The 15,731-nt window shown below is 36.1% G+C and overlaps 1 protein-coding gene across 1 annotated transcript in view; it reads right to left on the reverse strand.

Moving 5' to 3' along the window:
* The window catches only part of LOC306850517 (serine/threonine-protein kinase D3-like), an 82,025-nt gene that overhangs the window by 20,737 nt on the left and 45,557 nt on the right, over positions 1 to 15,731 (reverse strand). The window contains exons 3-8 of the mRNA XM_079386183.1: positions 14,661 to 14,799; positions 4,179 to 4,310; positions 2,526 to 2,683; positions 476 to 668; positions 308 to 379; positions 49 to 232 (exon numbers count right to left, since the gene is read on the reverse strand). Coding sequence (XP_079242309.1) covers positions 49 to 232; positions 308 to 379; positions 476 to 668; positions 2,526 to 2,683; positions 4,179 to 4,310; positions 14,661 to 14,799 — 878 coding nt within the window. The remainder of the gene's footprint in view (positions 1 to 48; positions 233 to 307; positions 380 to 475; positions 669 to 2,525; positions 2,684 to 4,178; positions 4,311 to 14,660; positions 14,800 to 15,731) is intronic.

Below are 15,731 nucleotides of genomic sequence, written 5' to 3' on the forward strand. Positions count from 1 at the left end.
AGCCAGAGGTGGTTTTGTAGGCATTTTATAATTATCCAGAGCATATACCTGATGGTCTTCACAGGTTCTTCATCCTTCTCACGGTCCATGAAGGGGGAGTCCATAAAGAAGATCTTGTCTTCTGGAGTGGTAGGTTCCTCTGAATCATCCAGACCACGACTGCTATCGCTGTTCACATCACTGCTGTCTACTTCCATCGTGGTATCAGAGTCAGGACCTGGGCTGGCCGGCTCTGAAAGAAACATACAGTAAACTTATTAGTACATGTTTCATTTTAGTTGGATGTGGCTGAAAACCATGACCATACCTCCATTGAAGACTCCAAGACAGTCTTTTGGTACCTTTGAAGCACATCGCTTGTGGCAATTGAATTTACAGTCTGGTGAAGAAAACACTCATGATCACTTTTTTTTCTACATTTGTCTAGAATTCTTTTCTATATTGGAAAGCATAAAAAGAAGATGGCGATACTCGCCTTTGCACTGCATGCCCTGGCGGAAAAGCCCTTTGAGCAGCCGTTTGCAGTACTGACAGATGGTGGGGCGGGTGTAGGTGTGAATGACAAAGGTGTGAGGGACCTTCACCCGCCCCAGCACCATCTTCTCCATCCAGATTGGCCGGCCGCTCCATGATGGCATTCGCTTACCCGGCTCCTGATGGGGGCGCTGCTGTAGCGAAGAACAATGCAACAAAAAACTGACCACTGTAATTCACATACTGGGTACAGCATGCATACTGCAGACCACAGAGATAGTATGCTGAGTAGTACGACAAGTAAGATTATGTTTTAAATTAATACTTTTAGAATCCATTTACCTAACAACTAACAAGTTACTGTAAAGATTTTTAGTTATATTTTCTATTTCAAATAAACGCTGTTAAAAGTATCATAGTTTATCAAGTATCATAGAAACTTTAAGCAGCTCAACTGATTTCAAAAAATATTTCTTTAGCAGCAAATCAGCATATTAGAATGATTTCTGAAGGATCATGTGACACTGAAGACTGGCGTAATGATATGGCGTCACGGGAATAAATTACATTTGACAATATATTCAAATAGAAAATAGATTTTAAACTGTGATTATATTTCACATTGTTATTTTCACATGTTCACTTGATGAACATAAGAGACTTCTGTCAATAAAAAAATCGTACTGATTTCAAACCGTTACACAGTACAGCAGCCATCTATATGAATGTAACAGAGGAAATAATCTTTAATGATTCAGTTTTTCACAGCACGCATTACTTTACTGAATTCTGAACTAGACAGCTCGGATTAATTACTGTAAACAAAGAGAGAACTGAGAATTGCTTTGCTTGACCTTGACAAGACAGTAAGAGATCAGAAAAGTATTGATCTGACCTTTTTATAGGGGCCAAAAACAAAAGAACTTTCTTTCCTTTCTTATACTGAGCTTATGTGGAGAACATTTCATTAGGTCTAAAAAGCTGTCAGATGTAAAGAGCTGAGTTTGTGATATTTCACAACATTTTAAATACAACTGCATGGTTTGACGGGGACCACAAGTACAATGTCAGGCCTCGAGAGGAGTTTATTTGAAATAAAATAAGTATAACATACAAGCGAATGTACATTGTCCAAGAGGGATATTGTGAGATAACTCAAAGGACACAGTGTACTTGCCATGTTTGGGTTTGGGCTGATATGAGGTGATCGCGCTAAAACAATGCATATCTTTCAAGCCATTTTGTTATATATAAACTAGAAATATAAATTAATAACAAGTGAAACATAAAAAGTATTTGGATATTTATGTCACATCCAAAGAGTATGCAATTTTACTGTTTTTATACTAGACTAAATGTGACTCTGGACCATAAAACCAGTCATCAGGCGTAATTTTTTAATCTGAAAGGTGAATAAATGAGCTTTCCATTGATATATGGTTTGTTAGGATCGGACAATATTTGGTCGAGATACAGCTATTTGAAAATCTGGAATCTGAGGGTGCAAACAAATCTAAATATTGAGAAAAATCGCCTTTAAAGTTGTCCAAATGAAGTTCTTAACAATGCATATTACTAATCAACAATTCAGTTTTGATATATTTACAGTAGGAAATTTACTAAATATCTTCATGGAACATGATCTTAATATCCTAATGATTTTTGGCATAAAAGAAAAATCAATAATTTTGATCCATACAATGTATTTTTGGCTATTGCTACAAATATACCCCAGCGCTTTTGTGCTCCAGGATCACATATTATCTCAGATCTAACTCAACCATTTTTGCTGATATTCTTAAATAAATCCTTTTGGTTAAAATTTGGGAAATGCTTTTAAAAAGCTTGTGTCCATGTGATAGTCATATACAAGCGTACACAGGTAATCTAGCAGAATAATCACAGGTGTAGTTATACTATTTGGACACTAGAAATTGTCCAAATATTTTTTGTATTATTTAAAAACAAACAAAGATCTACTGTCATATTTAAAACCTATAAATAGTGTGCAAAATAAATAATGCAAATCATAAAATAAAATCATTCCTTACCTCTTCCAGGCTCACGACAGCATGCTCTGCTGGAGCAGGACGAGGAAGAGACAGCGACGGGCCGGGCAGAGACACATTAGAAAGACGTCTTTTCCTTATACCGCTACAGTTGTTAGGGATCTTAAAGGCACATCGCTTGTGATAGTTCAGGCCACATCCTAAAAATCCACAAAGAAAGCTTTAGTGTTCAGGATTAGTGTCAAGGAAAAACAAGCCTTGGATTTGGTTTAAAGCAAGATCAGAATATTATTAGAGATAAGGTAAACGGTCAAGAAGATCAAAATCAAGCACAAGGTTTAAGGACTGAAGATAAGATGACACACAGACAAACTCCATCAAAGTTTTACTCCTAAACTCCAGCAGAGGGCTCCCTCTTCTCGCAGGCATATGGGCACTTAAGCATGTTTAGATACCTACATAGAAACCAAATGCATCTCCTGAGGACTGGGTGGGAATTTTAGATTTACTTTTCCAAATCACATTCACAACAGTTAAAAGTGTAAAGTGCTTTAGCATGCCTCTACATATGAACAGCTTGCATCCATTCAGTGTAGCTTCTTACAAGTGGAGCCCATAATCTTCCTGCAGCTTTTGAATGTCACATCCAGCGCTTGGCAGAAACACTGGGTTCCATTCAAACAGCCCCTGATTTCAACTTCAAAGCTGAAGCGATGGCAGCACTGGCACATCGCGCCGCATGTCTGAATCCATCGCCTCCAGTCAGACTCACAGATCTTTAAAGCAGTCTCAGACTCACTAAGAACCACAACAATACCTTGATTCAGATTCATTTACAAAGTGCTCTTTTTGCCTTTGTTGTTTTAGTCAGTCAAAACTTTGTTACGTCATTTTTTCATTTACTTTAGTCTATTTTACTGAAATGGCATATACACTACCGTTTTTTAGAAATGTTTTTTAATACTCTTTTCTGCTCACCAAGACTGCATTTATTTGATTAAAAATACAGCAAAAACGTAATGCTGTGAAAATTATTACAATAAAAAAATGCTTTATTTCTGTGATCAAAGTTGAATTTTCAGCATCATTACTCCAGTCTACAGTGTCACATGATTCAGATGTCAATGATGATTTGCTGCTAAAAAAAAAAAACATTCTTATTATTATCAATGCTGAAAAAAATGCTTAATGTTTAATATTTTTGTGGAAACCATGATATATTATCATTCAAAGGTTTGTAAAAAAATATTCAAAAAGAATGCATTAAATTGATCAAAAGTGACAAAGACATTTATAATGTTACAAAAGTTTTCGATTTCATATAAATGCTGTTCTTTTGACCTTTCATTTCATCATAGAATCCAGAAAAAAAACTTTCATGATTTACACAAACATATTAAGCAGGAAAAACTGTTTTCAACACTGATAATAAGGACCATACTGTACTTAAAAAGTGTTTTATTCTCACTAATGCTGCATTTATTTGATCAAAAATAGTGAAAACAGTAATATTGTGAAATGTTATTATAATATTTTCATTTTATTATATTTTCCAATTTAATTCTATGATTTCAGAAATCATTCTGATATTTTACTAATGATAGTCATAACACCATCATACATACCCACAACAATAATACAAAAATATTCATATGCTGAATGGGGATTAAAATACAATAAATATACGGCTGCTACCTTCACATTTGAGGCCCTGTCGGACGAGTCCCCACAGCATCTCTCCGCAGTAGTCACAGAAGGTGGGCGCTTTGTAGGAGTGGACGTAAAGCGCATGGGGTCGGATCTGGAAGTCTTCCACTGTAGCTTGAGCTGGAATCAAAACGCAACTTAAAGGACAACTCAGGCGAAGAATGGATGATGCAACAAAACACTGAGCAAAATAATACAAATGAGAACAAAATGAAACAAAAGAACAAGATACATATAAAACATTAGTCAGCATTAGCAGCATATAATTAGGAGTCTAGCAGTCATAATGTTTCATAACATTCCAAAGAACAATGAAACTACTTGTCTTGTACGTTTTTTGACAACTGGTCCACCCTTGTTTTAGTCAGCGGTCTACAGACTAATGAGAGATGAGCAGACTGATCTCCTGAAGGCAAAAGCATAGATGTATGACTGATGTTTAGACTGATCCAGAGTCAGTGATAAACTGATGTGACTCAGACTGGAATGAGTCCATTTGGATGATTCACGAGGATGAGACTGAGACTGAAAGAACTGAACATCACTTCATGTGTGTGATGAGAAAGTCAACTTGTAAGGCTGTGAAACAACACGCCACTTGAGCTGTTTCTGCAGTTCCTGTTTTATAGTTTGTGGTTTTACCGTAATACATGACTGGCAGACTTGAGTAGCGCACACCGTGACTGCACTGGCAATTCAGTGTTACTGTTCTGACGTTCAGTCCAGGGGTGCCGACAGAGCCTTATTACAGGAAATATTGCTGTGCCACAGTAGAATATTACTGATAAATCCTTGTCTGACAATGAAGATTACCGTACAACTGATTACTGATAATATTTCTGCAATTATTTTGTGTTTGTTCGCTGTTTAGAGAACTAATGACGCCAGAATCACTCTTGATCTAATCTGACAAACAGATCACAAAGGTCTGAATTTGTTTGCATTTTTCAGTTCAGATTGTTTTTTTTGTTTTTTTCAGTTTAGATTTATTCAGACATTTCAGTCCTCGTGATTTATTTTCATGTATTATTTTTATGATCTCTCACCTAAACAGTAATGGATTACTTTAGAAGACAGAAAACAAAAATACATTTACCTAAAATGGAAAATAAAAAGGAAGCAAAACCTACAAATGTCTTTTATCATTTGTCAGCAACAAAGCAGCTTGACTGTGCACTGCAAAGCTACATATATACACATATACATATATATATATATATATATATATATATACACATATACATACATATACATATATATATATACATATATACACATACAGTACCCTCCAAAAATAATGGAACAGTAAAGACAAAATTGCTTTGTTGACTGTGGAGTCTAGACATTTACAAATATGATTAAAAGATGAATATGAGACAAAACTACAGAATGTCACATTTTATTATTAGCCGTTTCAACACATACATGTTTTACCAAATAAAAAGAACAGCACTTTTAGAGTTCATCCCACTCATTGATGTGAGCATAAGTGTTGGGACAGTTGCCTCACAGGTCTTTCAGTGATCAGCTGTGTCCTGTTGCATTAATTCTTCAGATATTAAAAGCAGGGAATGTGTCGTATCAGTTATATCCATTATTTCCGTATTCTGAATCTTGCATTCGATGATGACACACAAACCAGGATGAAGATGAGGGAGCTGACTTTGAGAGAAAAGCAAGCAATTTGGATGCTAAAAGAAAAGAGGAAGTCAGTTAGAGCTCTAGCAAAAACAAAGGGCATGGAGAAATCAAGAGTTTGGAAACCACCAGCAGCCAACAACTACCTGATAGGCTGAGAAAACAACAGTAGTTGATGACAGAGAAATCATAAAAGCTGTGGAAATGAATCCTAAAAGACGTGTCTGTAAAATCACCAACAACTTCCAGAAAGCTGGGGTGATGCTCTGACAATCTACTGTCCTCAGGAGACTTTGACACAGAATTACAGATGCTACACAGCAAGATTCAAACCTCTGACCAGCACCAAAGATAGAAAGGCAAGATTAGAGTTTGCAAAAAAGCACAATAAGGTGAGCCAGAAGAGTTTTGAAACTGTGTTTATGGACCGATGAGACAAAGATGAACCTTTATCTAAGTGATGGGAAAGCAAAAATGTGGAGAAAAAAAGGGAACTGCAATGATCCCAAGCATACAGCCTCATCTGTAAAGCATGGTGGAGGTGGTGTCATGGCATGGGCATGCATGGCTGCCTCTGGAACAGGCCCTCTCAACTTTACTGATGACTTCATGTATGATGACAGTAGCAGAATGAATTTGGAAGGGTACAAAACCATCTTGCCTACCAATATTCAAGAAAATGCCAACAGATTCATTGGGAAGTGCTTCATATTGCATCAGGACAATGACCCATAACACCCTGCCAGTTCAGTCAAGGAATTAATAAGGGCAAAGAAATGGAAAGTGTTAGATTGCCCAAGTCAATCTCCAGATTTAAATCTGATTGAACATGAATTTCACCAGCTGGAGAGGAGAGTAAAGGCAGAAACTCCCCAAAACAAGCAACAATTGGAATTGGCTGCATTAAAGGCTGGGAAAAGTATTTCAAAGGATGAGAGCAAGAGTCTGGTGATGTCTATGGGTCACAGACTCACTGCTGTGATTGTGCGCAAGGGATCTGCAACTAAATAATAGCTTTTAATCTTTTATATCTGCCTTATGTTCAACTGTCCCAATACTTATGCTCACATCAATGAGTGGGATGAACTCTAAAAGTGCTGTTCTTTTTATTTGGTAAAACATATATGTGTTGAAACGGCTAATAATAAAATGTGACATTCTGTAGTTTCGTCTCATATTCATCTTTTAATCATATTTGCAAATGTCTTGACTCCACAGCCAACAGAGCAATTTTGTCTTCACTGTTCCAATACTTATGGAGGTCACTTATGGAGTCACATATGTACATATACATATACACACATATATATATAGGGAACCTTTTTGATGGGGGCCTTTTCTTGTCAGTCAGTGAGTGAGAAAGCATCTGCCAAGTATATAAGTGCACTGCTAAAATGAAAGTATAAGGTCAGGAAACATTTGGTGCATGGCAAACATTTTCTGAAAGAAAAAAAAAAGAAAGAAACTGTGTCCTAGATTTCTGTCACTGTTTCACAGGTGGATGGTTTTTCTTAAAATTATGAGCAACTAAAATGCAAAACTGTTCCATTTTCAAAACCTATAAAATACACACCCAATTTTCACTTTAGTTAATAGAGTTCCTACCTTTTTCCCTCATTTTGTAGCATAAGAGCAAAACATTCAGTAAGGTCAGCGTGACACCCAACAAATTCACAAACTGTGTGACATAAATCTAATATAGCACCAAATTAACTTTGTAGTGAACATTCCCAGGATTTTGACGTAATGGGAGGGAAGTGATCTGACACCAGGTCAGAAGTACACAAGAGTACTCCAGAGTTACAATATTGGTTATGGCATGCTACATTTTTATTTATTTATTTATTGCAGCTTGTAATTTTAAGAATCTGAATTTAAAAGAACAGTTATCAATTCAAGACTTGGAATATACAGTTTCAGGTTTTTACATTTATTGTCTCTAAAAACTTGGTTAGCTCTCCAAAACTCAAATCTGGGATATAATTTGACTGTGAAGCATTTCATATTTGTCAAGTCTGTGAAAAGAAGTCCAAACGCACCTTTACACACTGCAAACACACAGAAGTGGTAAAAAACCACAAAGCTGTGTTTACAAAAACCTTCATTAGCAGGAAATTGTGAACTGCATGCTAGAAAGTTGGCTGTTCATTCTTGTGCACAGGCAATAGAGCATTAGATATGCTCCCACACAACTACACATTTTCAAATCGACTAGTCGGTGAATAGTTGTCTAAGCCGTCCTAAGGAAGTCCTGTATAATTTTGGTTTCAACTGACCCTGAACAGATACATTTCTTACATCAGATTTGTTCTTGTGCTGACTTTTTGTGGTTTGTCCACTCAAACTTTCTGTGACTTTGAATAGAAAATATGATGTTTTACCAAGTGTATCTTCCAAATATTTGATTTGAAAAGAATGGTAATTCAGGTTTCTTTCAGGTAACTTAAATAATATGCTTATTTTTAGTAACATCTGATTAATAATTGATTTTAACCAAGTCAACTTACAATGCAATATGACAGTATAGAAATTTGATAGGAGAATTTGGATTATTTACTCTATGATTGGATTGCAAAATCTGAAATCTGGTCAGGATTCAATTCAAAACAACATTATGGAACAATTTACAAAAATTAAGAATTTTATTTGGATAATATCATGTTAATTAAGTAGTAAACTTATTCAACAATATTGAAAAACACTACGAAGAGTAGTGATTAAGAGTAGACTCCAAAAGAGTTGATTCCTCAACTCTGAATAGCCCTAGATTCAGAGTCGCCTCCAGCACAGGAATCGGCTCTCGTTGTCGACTCTGCTGTTTTGTCCGAAACTGTCATTTATTTAATTCTGCCATATTTGACCAGGGCTGTTTCTTGTGACTTTTCCCTCTGTAAAATGAGATATTAGCAACAGTTAGGTAATGACAATGAGGATTTCAAGGTAATGTCATCACTAAATTGGATGAATTTGGACAGTCACGCTGAAAATGTGTTGTTTTAAAAGGGAGACTTTAAGGCATCGTGTCGAGGAGAAAAAATAAAGTGTGTAAAAATCACTGCAATCCTGTTTTATTCCTAACCCTGTTGTGATGTAGCCCTTTTATGTATGGTTCTCAAACCCATCTAAGGGTAAAATTGGTTTTTAAAATTTGTAACACTTTCAGTGCTGCAACAGATTAGTATCCGAAATGCAAAAAAGAAAAAAAAAAAAAAAAAAAACACACAACAAAACACATCTTTTCACCTAATTTTGGACTGTGAATCTAAAAACAATGAAGATACAGAAAATTCTCCTTGAATGATTAAGAAGATGAGTCTTCAATTTTGAGTAAACTTTGAGTATTACATTTCATAAATTGTGTGTAAACCAGTTGGGGTCAATTTGACCTCAACACAACTGTAGTCACCTGAATTTTCAAAGCACATCTACAGTATGTGTCGAAACTTTGCACATGACCCTAAATTAAAAAAAAAGAAAAAAATTATTTAAATCTAATTAATTTATTTATTTGGCAAGTAGCCAAGTTATAAGTCGAATAATGTACAGTCAGCTGGTCATTATTGCAGACAGGGGGAATAGGACATTGACACAAAGCATATTATAGCCCATAAACTATAGTTATGTTTCATATAACATAACTGTGTTGCATAACATGTGATGAACAAACACTCATCATGAGCCAAGACGTGTTAAAGCACAGTAACAATTGCATTCTCCAACAACTCTAATGTGAGCCATCACTTGTGACAATGGCAAATATATTTTATTACGCGGCACTGTACAAATTGACAGAAGAATGCAGATGTTCCAGAAGTGTTAATGGAGCCAAATGTCTTGGAATTTTTTTTTTTTTTTTCCCATGTCAATCTGCTTCTTTGAAAAATGACGGTTCTTCAATTAACTAATTGTCTCCATTAGAAGGCTGCATTTTCAAATGTGGTTTGTTTTGACCATGGGAAAAAAAATGATTCTCTGATGTTAGGATACAAACTAAAGGAACAAAGAATCTCAAACTTGATCAAATCAAACCGGGTAGGGAGAAAGAAAAAAAGTGCATTCCTTTTTGAACATCAAAGAGACAAAGTAGAACATTTGAGCTTGCAGTGAATCACATGGCAGGCAGCAGTCCAGAGCGCTGGAACACAGACTCATAATGAGCCATTCATGAAGACACTACATACATTATAACACATGAGGAACCCAGCATCTCAAAACTCATCTATTAGTCTTCAGGCAAAAAAATCCAAACATAATTAATAAAGTTTAAACTCATACTCTTTTAGAAAGACTCCTTCAAAGTCCTCCTCGAAAACATTCAGTTTCAGGAGTTCCAAGATCTGTTCCACTGCTGAACTTGAAATCGAACCAAAATACACAGATAACAGTTTGAAACTCCACTTGAATACACAGCACAAGGACAGGACAACAATGTCCAATGCAGCGGATCCCGACAACACACTATCTCATACAAACGCTCAGAGTGATCGGCATCCTGCTGTTCCCTGAACCAGAGCTGCCTCCACAAGCTCAGCAGAAGCACAACCATCACCTACTGCAACAAAAACAAGCTTTTGCCTTTGAGCTGAGCGCCAACAAAAATATGCAGAGGGTTTTATTAGCACAGCCAATGGATACAAGGATGAGAAAGACAAGACAATATTGAGGGTCAGTGTGTGAAAGCATATTCGTTTGTTTTGTCTAAACCAGAAGTTATCAACTAACAGACAGTGGTCCAGATTTGGACTCAAGACCGGCTCCATCCAAACCTTAAAGGAACACTCCACTTTTTTTTGGAAATATGGTCATTTTACAACTCCCCTAGAGTTAAACAGTTGAGTTTTACCGTGTTTGAATCCATTCAGCCGATCTCTGGGTCTGGAGGTAGCACTTTTAGCTTAGCTTAGCATAGATCATTGAATCGGATTAGACCATTAGCATCTCGCTCAAAAATGACCAAAAAGTTTCAATAATAACATCGTGTACTAAGACCGACGGAAAATTAAAAGTTGCAATTTTCTAGGCCGATGCGTAATAATCAAGGAACTTTGGTGCTGTACCATGGGTGCAGCAGGTGCAGTGATATTATGCAGCGCCTGAAAGTAGTCCCCAGCTAGGTAACTAGTTATGATATAGCCGGGGACTACTTTCATGCGCTGTGTAATATCATTGCGCCTGCTGCACCCACGGTACTGCAGCAAATTTCCTTGATTATTACGCCGGAATCAGAGTATAGCTCCTAGACATATCGGCCTAGAAAATCACAACTTTTCATTTTCCGTCGGTCTTAGTACACGATGTAACTACAGAAGAGTCCAGCTTTAAATAGGAAAGTTATGGAAACTCTTTGGTCATTTTTGATGACCAAATGCTAATGGACTAATCCGATTCAATGATCTATGCTAAGCTAAGCTAAAAGTGCTACCGCCAGACCCGGAGATCGGCTGAATGGATTCAAAAACGGTAAAACTCAGCTGTTTAACTCTAGGGGAGTTGTAAAATGAGCCTATTTCCAAAAAAAGTGGAATGTTCCTTTAAATCAGTTCAAAATATTTTTAAAAAGTCTTCCCATACTTTTCAATCCAGTACAGAAGTGGCATAAAAGTACACAAGATTGTGAATCAGCCCTATGTATCTGCCACTTGTTCAGTCTTGTTCACAGCCGACAACAAACAAAACACACACTGACGATAGCGTCATAGTGTAAAGACAGCTTTAGAGCAATTTCTGCTTGTTCATTTGCCAATTATTAAGACTCAAAAGACTTTTTTTTATGATCTAATCCTGGATATATGCTGTAAAAAAGTCATCTTATTTCTTTTTAATCATTTGTGATTTATTACTGAATAAAGTAATGGAAAGACTATTTTGACTAATAACAATCTAATATAATAATAATTAGTATTATTATTATAATGACTTTATTATAAGTATAGAGCTCTCCACTGTTAGTAAAAGACTGTAAAAATGATTAACAGTAAGTTTCTATATATGTGAATAACTGTACATACATTTAATATAATTTCAGGGTAAAATACTGTTAAAATTACAGTTTTTGGATATTAAAAAGAACAAGTCATTGTATAATTTACAGTGAAAAATTAATATTCCCAGAATTCCCAGCATGGCACTACACATTTGATTTATTTCTGTTCCGTTTTGTTGTTCTCCTCCTTGTGGAAAAGCTGTTTTTGATTCATCATGTGACTTCCTCATCACTATCTATTTTTTGGTAGTTATCAGTATATTAAAACAGATATTAATATTTCAACAGGTTGGAATATACACATTATATCAGTTAATAAAATATATTTTTTACTGTGAATTTAAGTTCTAAGTAATCTGTAAAATCTAAAATGTTTCTACCATAATTTTACATTACAAACATTTTCCTCAGTTCAGTGACTGTTGGAGGAACTGGAGCGTTGCATGAGTTGGCAAAAACCAACATCATAGCATCATATTCGCCAGTATTTTGGCTCATTTCGAGTCGGAGTGAATGTCAGGCGTCCGAAAGTGAGTTTTGATGAAGTAACTTGTTGATCCGTGCTGCTTGAGCCGAGAACCGTTTCAGACGATTCAGTCGGAATTGGTGAACTGGTTGAATCTAGTTCAACAAAACGAGCCGGTTCAAAAGAACGATTTGTTCGTGAACCGAGCATCACTCCAGAGTGTTTGCCTGAAGGGGCGGTCACACTCCACTTTTCGTTTCATTGACCTCCATTCATATGCATGCGAAGCGCAAGCCTGTGTGAAAAGTTTCGCATTTCGCTGCATCCCGAAGTTCAAACTTGGTGAACTCTGGTCTGCAAATTCGCATCACGTGATACCGTGTGATCAACGGCATATCGCTACATCACAGCATGACCTCCAATCTGAATTAAAATAACATACATTTAAAAAGTGCTGCAGGAAAGTGGAGTAGATTGTATGTTTTTACATTTTAGATGCATTATAATTAGTTTTTACAATTTAGATGTTGAATTTAGGTTTTTAAAAAGACGTGATGTCATATCATGGCCGTTGCAGCATGTGAAAATTTTGCATGCTCAAAGTCTAGGGTGACCCCAGCTTGAATCTCTGGATTACAGGTAATAATGTTGCAAATAATGTTCAACTTCTTCCTCAGACTGATCTTTTTGCTTCGTAAGACCTCATTATATTGCCAGGAGCCGTGGGTATTCCTTGATATGGTTTTTTTTTTTTTTTTTTTTTATTCTCAAAGATGGATTGCATTTTATGAATCACTAAAGACAATGGTTTCAGCTTAAAATCTTTACTGTTCCACTCAGGGGAAAAAAAAGTCACCTACATCTTCCATCTTCAAATTAACACCTAATTTTCATTTTTGGATGAACTATCCCTTTAACCAGTTTCACACAATGTGTTCAGAGCATAGGTTCAATAACCTCAGGAAAACTTTCATGAATAAGGATCTGAGTTCTGGGAGAGCGCTTGGGACTTTAGACGGAACAATCCAGAAAACTGGCTTGGAATCAGTCATGCATATTGTGTTGTTTTCCAGTGCCGGACACTTGAATGTGTGTGTTTGCCACTGAGTGAGGAGGATGTTAAGAGCAGGTGTGCTGTACAGCTCCCATGTGAACACACCACCGACAGGAAGATCAATCTTCATAAAGCAGGCCTACACAGGATGTACAAACCATTCTGCATGGGAACAAAGATGAGCTCAAACCCTAAGTGACAGCAGAACTGGATAGTCATACAACATATGTATCTGACAAAGTCACTTGTTCTTGTCAAGTAAACAGAACCCTTAAGCCATAAATCTTTCAACACATGACTCTGTACATTGATTAGAAAAACTGATCGTGATAGGCGGTCTCAAGGGGATTGACCTGGCTGTGTTAACAGGCATTTGACGGGAAACCACCTGAAGTTCACAATGACTAGATTAACATGGGCCTCTCCGTCTGGTACACATGTGCCACAACTGAATACAATCAAATTACAGAGTTAAACTGATCTGTTCAGTCTTGCAGAGATGCTAGCAATATACGGCCATCAGTGTAACCAGCTGCAAAGCTATAAATGATTGCATAATATAAAGAACATACACTACAGTCAAGATGACCTGAAGCTCTTGTATTGTAGCTGCACGGTTCTTCATTTGTCATCCCTTAACAGAAATTTTCAATGGTATTTTTATTCACAGTATCCCTTACAAATGTACAAAAATAACAAAATGTCACCATTCTGCTGCTTCTGATAAAACGTCTTGTTAGTTAATATCTACCCAATACTGTCCATATACACTAATTTAGGGTTGGTAAGACTTGTTTTTACATCTTTTGAAAAGAAATCTCTTATGCTCACCAAGACTGCATTTATTTGATCAAAAATACAGTGAAACTACAATAATGTGAAATATTATTAACACTTTTTTTCTATTTAAATATATTATAAAAAATGTATTCCTGTGATCAAAGTTGAATTTTCCAGTCTTCAGTGTCACGTGATCCTTTAGAAATCATTCAGTATGCTGATTTGCTGCTCAAGAATGTTTCATCGGTGTTGATAAAAAAACAAACATCTTTTATCTGAAATAGTAATCTTTTTTAAACATTATGTCCAAAAATGAATGTTTTCATTTTGATCAAATTAATGTGTTCTTGCTGAATTATTATTATTAATTTCTTTAAAAAAAAAAAAAAAGGCTCACTGAACCCAATGGTGAAAGGTTGTGTATAATTAATGAAATACATGAGTTTGTTTATGAGAACAGTAATGGTCATGGTGTTGTTTTAAAGTGTTACTTTTCCCCATACAATGCATTGTCTATATATTAATAAAGCCACAGCTAGCACAGCTCACCGGACAGGACGACCTCAATCAGATCTCCCTCATGGATATCCTCTGCCGATGTTAGCCGCTGGAGGATGTTGTCCAAGTTCAGATCATGGCGGAAGAGCAAGATCTTATCGTACAAGCCAAAGAATCCACATTCTGGGAACTGAGGAGGAGAGGATGAGATTTGTTATTAATAATCAAATCAAACATCAAAAGAGTTTCTTTTCTTGATCAGTAACTTTGCATAAATACAAAGGAATTTAGAATTTCATATTCATTAATGACTTGAGATTTCTCAAGTATAAGACAATTATTCTATAAAGACAGTTATTCTATAAATAAAGGATTAATGTGTAGTCTACAAAATGCATTCTTTTACAATAATGATCATTTGACTATTATCCTGTTTATTTTAAAGCTACTCAAATGTTAAAGCTTTATTTAGAAGGGGGAAAAAAAGTTGAAAGCTCTTGAAAACTGCAATAATATTATACACTAATGTCTACAACATTATTATTGTTGTTCCATTTTTATATGGAAAAGTTAGTTAGCAACAATACAACATGTCTTCCTCTATTTTAAGTTCTCTCTTTAAGACAGACAGTCCTAAAAATGAGACAGTATAAAATGCTAAAATATGGACAGCACTGAATTATTGCTTACACAATAGTACACACTGACACACATGACCATTCAGAATCAAGTATTCCAGAGATCTATATAATAATGTGTGATGAATCCTAATTCCTACGCTCGAGCCAAAGACACCGAGAGAAACATCCAGGCCCTGTTTTTCAGCAATGGCCCGCCTCTAAGGAGATTACTAAAGCTGGGAGGCATGCGGAGCCGAGCAGAGTCTGGAATATTAGCCCTGCAAAGGGAAGGTCTGAAAAACATCTGTTGAAATCAAGCCCACAGTGATGAGTCACACTACTGTTCTCCACTTCCTCCAGCACAGTTCTTCTCCACGTGGAAGAAATGCCAAACACCAAAAGATAGAGGGCTCATTACCCTTGCTTATATGTCTTTTTTTCTTCGCATTTTTAACATGCCTAAATATATACATAAAAATATTTGCACACAAAGCAAGCAGTG

The sequence above is a fragment of the Barbus barbus genome (assembly GCF_936440315.1).
Source record: "Barbus barbus genome assembly, chromosome: 30".
Taxonomy (NCBI): domain Eukaryota; kingdom Metazoa; phylum Chordata; class Actinopteri; order Cypriniformes; family Cyprinidae; genus Barbus; species Barbus barbus.